At 31.7% G+C, this 6,781-nt stretch overlaps 1 protein-coding gene across 1 annotated transcript; it reads right to left on the bottom strand.

The window, feature by feature from the left end:
* Positions 1-2,727: 2,727 nt before the first annotated feature.
* LOC107926565 (alpha-soluble NSF attachment protein 2) lies at positions 2,728-5,948 on the bottom strand. The gene is made up of 9 exons (XM_016857447.2): positions 5,732-5,948; positions 5,411-5,460; positions 5,252-5,324; positions 5,074-5,153; positions 4,244-4,395; positions 3,931-4,090; positions 3,780-3,827; positions 3,071-3,151; positions 2,728-2,986 (listed from the first exon to the last, which is right to left on the bottom strand). The coding sequence occupies exons 1-9, from the start codon at positions 5,874-5,876 to the stop codon at positions 2,906-2,908; spliced, it is 870 nt and encodes a 289-aa protein (XP_016712936.1). The 5' UTR covers positions 5,877-5,948; the 3' UTR covers positions 2,728-2,905.
* Between the last annotated feature and the right edge of the window lie 833 nt (positions 5,949-6,781).

Genomic DNA, 6,781 nt, shown 5'->3' on the forward strand with positions numbered 1-6,781 from the left:
AAGTACCTGAAAGAAACAAAGAATTACGAACATCTCAGAACATTGAAAAGATGAATGTCGAAGCAGTGTCACAAGTACATTCCTTGGTTTGGCATACTATGAATAAATAATGAAAAGTTTGGTACCCGTAATAAGCAGCAACAGGCCTGCCTCTCTCGGCACCAAGTTCTCAAGGTATAATCGGACCTCAAAGGATCATATCTGCATCCAAAATTACGACCCAGTCAACATCTTGTGCATCTTTACTATGTTTTAGCAAGTGGACAACTCCAGCAGGCTTGTTCATTGCAGGGTACCTGGAGAATTTAATGAAACAATGTATGTTATTCCACCAAGAAGTTCTAGACTCGAGTCAGAAATAGTGCTAACGCTTCTTTGATCCAAATCATGTTAAAATACGAAAACACTACGGAATATATAATCAACTCCATTACCCCCATACAAAGACTTACTTCAATCAGAAAGGACACATTATAAGCTGTATGCTAGAAGGGAATGTGAAGTAAACATGAAACAATGAAAGATTTTCATCAGTCTTCAACATTTAAACATATGAAAACAAGATTTACTAAACAGTATTTCATTCAGAAACCAAATCTTTTGTTTCAATTGATGTAAGAAAAATGACAACAAAAACCCACTAACCCAATAACAACTACACTTGCAAATTGTTACACCTAACCACATCATGACCCACTTGGAAGTCCCTCCTATTATATCCAAGGCCCTTCGTGAGTTTACTACTTTCATTTTAATTCTACACGCTAGCATCAAGTCACATTCTATCACATCTAAATAGAGGTTTTTTGTAATCTTATTAGGAATGTTACATGATAAGATATTCATTTAGTAAGGCCTACACCAAGTTTGATCAACTGGCATCTTATTACATCTTAATAAAATTCTCTATGATCTTACTACAAACCTTACACAATAAGATACTTATTAAGTAGGGTCTACACCAAAATTTATCAAGTGACATTTTATCACATCTCAACCGAATTCTTCATGACCTTACTACAAACCTTACATAATAAAATATCTATTTTGTGGGGTTTACACCAAACTCCATCAAATCACATCAAACATGATATTACTACAAATCTCACTTAATAATATATTTATTTAGTGAGGCCTACACCGTACTCTAGTAAATCATATCTTATCACATTTTAATAGAATTCTCCATGTCCTTATTACAAATCCTTCATAATAAAATATTCATTTAACAGAGTTTACTCCAAATTCTATCAAGTCACATATTAAAAACGATCTCCACAAACTTACTAGAAACCCTACACAATAAAATACTTATTTAGTGGTGCTCACACCAAGCTCCAAGCTCTCTTCTAGTGAAACTCTACCCAACTTCCTCCATAGCCCTTCAGATACCAACATGTCCTTCCCAAGCCCTCCTACTACTAATGGCTCTCGGCACAACTGTTTGAACCACACTCAACCTCCGTCACCAGTATCAACAAATATCTCACTTTAATGCATCCAAATGTTCAAAGTAAGAGCATCCTAGACCAGAACTTAACCAAAAACAAGACTTATTATACCAGTCACCAGTTTTTGGATGTCTTCTCATAGAGGGAACTTCAAGAGTGGGAGCATCCATCCCTTTATAATTCTTTTTTCTCTTCATCCGTACAATTCAGCAACTGGGTTACTGGTCCGGGTTGTTGGGCTTTCCTGAAGCTATGCTTGAATCCAACCGTTTGCCAATCAAAATAGTACTAAACATTCCACAGAGAACAATGTGTGGATCCTATATGGTGCCTCAAGAACCCCCCCCTCTTTTTATCCTAAATGAACCTACCCAAAAAACTCAATAGCATCACGACACCTAAAAATCTGGCCATTGGAAGTTGAATTTGTAAAATATCTTAATTTCATGAGATTCAGATTGTGAGAAGTCAAAAACGTTGAAAAAGATCTACATTTGTATAGATAGCTGATGCAACAGAATAACATCGTTTATAATCAACAAAGTTAACCACCATAAATTCTTTCAAAATGTTACTTGAGTCCGATATTATTTTTTAAAAATTTTAAAAATATATATACATTCATATTTATTTTAATATAATATTTAATAATTTTATGTATTTGTATTTATTATAATTTTAGATATAATCATTTTTTTTAAAATTTTTAAATTATAATAGTTTTACATATTACGGTGAATTTATTTTTAATTGTTATAAATTACATAATATATATCAATAAAATAATATACAATATTACAAACTTAAAAAAAAATAATCAAGCCAAACTTAAGCGCAAGCTTCTTCTTTTTTACCTAAATTCATCATCTTTCAAACCTATATACGAGCCTTCATACTTGGATTAATATCTTGCTACTCATCACCCATCAAATACAAAATTATCTCGAAATTCATGTTTTCATTTGCTTGCATGATAATATTAGAGATGCTATGGGAAAAAAAGTTTTAAAACACACCAAAAAATGGCAGCATAGACAAGGTTCACAAAGTTAAACATAGATATAATAATACAAATTATTAATTTATCAAAATTTATATAAAAATGTTATCTTAAATAAGATAATACACACACACACAGCTTAAGAATTATTTCTTTAATTCAATTATTCCATAAAAGAATTCCTCCTCCTTTCAGCATGAATAAAATTCCAAGGTTTTCATATCAAACACATACTCAAATTGAAATCCAGTAACACAAGGAGCAGAAACAGCAGTATAATCATCATCAGCGTAAATCATCAAATTTAAGGCCAAACAAGTGAAACATTTCCGGAAATAATTGTTATAAGGGAGAGTATACGGAGTATAATTGCACACAGACACATAAAACAAAGCAATCACCATTAAAATGAAAAACTGAGAAACATAGGCAACTCTCACGACGCAAAGCTCTTTTAGGTAAGATCATCTTCTTCCAGTTCTTTAGCTTTCAGCTTTTCTTTCACTCGAAGTAAAAGGGTTGTCTTCCAAGAATCCTGCATAGCATTTTACGGAAACAGTACATGTTAGCATAGTAACTTCAGTGGTCAAAACCGCATTATTAATGGAGATCGACATACCAATGGGGTCATGCTATCAAATTCCTTGACAACTTCCGTAAACTTTGAGACATCTTCCTCGTCAATAGCAGAAGCAATGTCCTGTCAGAAAGCATAAGTTCGTTAAAACCCGTATTTCAAAGATTAAGAACCAGATTCTCAAATGGATATGTATAATCTTGAAGTTGACAAGATTTGATATAGAATCAAGGAGTAACTGAATAAATCGTCAGCTAACAAACATGATAGATAGAGAAACATTGAAACGAATGTAAAAAGTGAAACCGGTAATCAAGTATGCTTTAAGCAAAATCCAAAAGAAGGTAAAAGTATCATGAGGCCCTTATTAGGAGTCAAATTGCATTTTGCCTCCTCCACTCAAAAAATGTGCAAATTATTCCCTGTATATTAGATTAAAGAGCAAATTGGTCCTTCTACTAAAAATTTTATCTATTTCTATTTTTAAAAACTGGTCCTTATACGTCAGCATGAGGTATTTGGTTATTCCGTACAAATGGATAAATTTTTAACAAAAAGGATCAATTTACTCTTCAAACTAAGATTCAAGGACTAATTTGCCCATTTTTTAGTATAGGGGTCAAAATGCAATCTAACTCCTAGTACAAGGTCCTCCATGATACTTTTACCACCAAAAGAACCAAACAGAACCCTATCAACTAAAAAGTAAATTGCAGGAAAGAAGTAAAACCGTAATATTATGATAACTTACAGCCAATAATTTATACTCTCGCGTCCCAGAAAAAGTTGGATCCAGATCCTGAAGAAAGCAAAAGCAGATTCATATAACTGATAAGTTCGACATAATAATTTAAGGTAAAAAGCTAATGTGTTAGAATGTTAAAAAGAGACTAAAATTCAACCTGATATCGCTCTAACGCATTGGTGATTGCTACAACATCACCTTTGCAGAGTTGACAAATGCCAGCATTAAGAAGATGACCTTTAACTCCATACTTCAGCAAGTTATTGGTAAGTGATTGCCGCGCTATCTCTTCATATATCTCAATGGCTTTCTGGTATCTGGAGAAATATCATAAGAATATCTTTTATATGAGGGCAACACTTATGCAATGGTGTTAGCAAAGTAAAAAAGTCAACGATTATAATCCATCATAGTAGAAAACAGCAAAAAGGCATCACAAGAACAAGTTGTCTAGAAGTAAATATGCTCACTGTTCTATCTGAGCAGCAAATTGTGCAACTTTCTGCTTGCATTGATTGGCAGAAGAAGACACGTCTTCATTTTGGAAGAAATCAGCAGCCTTTTCAAAATAATCCATGGCCTGCTCAATGTTCTGTTCAGACTCGTATAATTCAGCAATTTCCTGCACGCAACAAAACATTCGTCTTTATAAATAACTGTAATTAACATCATCATACAAAGTTATGGTTGAGGAAATGTGGCACCCCACTAGACCCAGATGGCAGATCTGGCTATGAGATGTCACATCCATTGCCGAAGCAACTCAGACTGTGATCATTCATTTGCTTTAAAATTAAAGCAATAAACATAATATAATTCATAAATTTCAAGTTATACAAGTGAATTGTACAAGCACAAGACCAAATGGGCCCGTACATAGTGACCAGAGGTCAAACACGGAGTTGGACACAAATCCTACTCAAATTATCAAGATGGAAGGTTGTGTCTCGAGACAATGAAGCTATGTCTCAAGACATGCTTCCCCTGTTTTAGTAGTTTTGCTTTGAACTAAGCTGTCTCGAGACAATGGGGTTCATGTCTCGAGACTTGACTCCTTAGGTCTCAAGAATTAGCTTCCTATTTCAGACCCTTAGTTTCAATGTTCGATGTCTCAAGACAGAGGAATGAAAGTTAAACAATTTTGCTGACACTATTAACGAAGGTTGAGGAAACAATTCGAACTAACTCAAAACAAAACACGATCACTGCAAAATTATGCTGTATAAGTACTAAACTAAACAATATACGGCAAACTCTTTTTCTCCCTTTACAGATTGGCATATTAATGGTTAAACAATACCTTATAATACCTTGCAGCCATGCTTAGCCTTCCAATATCACAAAACAAGTTCACTGCTTGCTGCAAGCAAGATATAGCCTCTGTATTGGAAAGAAAATATAGTCAGTCAAAAGCATAGATACACTAAAACTCCCCGATGGATCCGGACCAAGTGAAACCATATGCAATCCACACTTACCCTTTGTAGCTGTTTTCTTATAACAATGAGCAGCATCAACATAAGCTTGAGCTGTTTCATGCTTGCTGTCTGACTACAGATTTTAAAAAACAAACAAAAGAGTCAAATTAAATTACTTAGCAATAACAAACGAAATGCTATTTAATCCGAAGTGCTTACTTTCAAATGGCAATTCGCCAACTTTACATAAGTTGATCCAGCTTTGTCCCCTTGAAGAAAAAAAATAGAGATTAAAAATTACGGCTATTATAAAAATTAATCGATAATCCGATCCTAGAAAAGAAAACCCTAAATTTCAAATTGATTAACTGAACAGAAACAACTAAAATTGATACTTGAGTAAATCGGAACTAAAGATCTATCATAATCAATAAATTAAAACAGAAAATAGTAAAAAGAAAAAATAAAAAACCCAAGTTGCAAAGTGTGTTAATTCCTTATAACAAAAACTAAAAATAAAAATTAAGGGGAAAAAAGTACATGATTTGGCAAGCTTGAAGCAATTAGCAGCTTTATCAAATAAATCGGCGGCGTCTTCGTATTTAGAACTAAACAAGCCCCAACCATTTAGCTTTTTCTCTGCTTTCTTCACGAATTCTTCTCCTTTCGCTAACTGATCTCCCATTTTTTTCTCTCTTCTTTTTTCTTCTTTAATTTTTGATACAAATTAATTTAATTTATAATATCAAAGACCGTGTTGGGTTTTCTCTCTTTCGATTTTCTTCGGTTAAAATATGCTATAAGTCCTTTTACTCTTTAGAATTTTGAATTTAATCCTTATACTTTTACTTTTAAGAATTTAGTCATCTACTTTTTGATTTTAAAATTCAAGTCCAATTGTTAACCCTGTTAAATTTTTTTTATTAAATTTGTTCATGTGACATTTTGAAATTAAAAAAAATCACTTGATAGCCATGTATTTGGAAAGATAGCATTGCAATAAACCCGAGTTTAACAAAATAGTTTTAACAATGTAAATAGTTAAACTTGTATTTTGAGATCTAAGAAGTAAAATGATTAAATTCCTAAAAATAAAAGTACATGGACTAAATTTTAAATCAAAAAGAGTATAAGGACTTATGATATATTTTAACATATTTTAACCTTTAACAAATTATTTATTTTATAGGTTAAAATATGCTATAAATCCTTACATTATTCATAAATTTAAAATTTAGTCCTTATACTATTATTTTTTAGAATTTAGTCCCTATACTTTTTAAATTTCAAAATTCAAATCCAGTTGTTAACATTTTTTTATTAAATTTATTAGCGTGACATTTTAAAAATTAAAAAAGTATTTACTTGGTAACTATGTAACTAAAAAAACTAAATTCAATAAAAGAATTTTAATAGTATTAACAATTAGATTTACATTTTAAAATCCAAAAAATAAAATGATTAAATTTCAATACTCGAAGAGTACAATGACTTAAAAACATATTTTAACTTATTATATATATATATTAGTACTTAACATTTAATTTTTAATTTAATTTATTTTTTTCAAATTACCATAAATTTATCATT

The sequence above is a fragment of the Gossypium hirsutum genome, chromosome D07, assembly GCF_007990345.1.
Source record: "Gossypium hirsutum isolate 1008001.06 chromosome D07, Gossypium_hirsutum_v2.1, whole genome shotgun sequence".
NCBI classification, from domain to species: domain Eukaryota; kingdom Viridiplantae; phylum Streptophyta; class Magnoliopsida; order Malvales; family Malvaceae; genus Gossypium; species Gossypium hirsutum.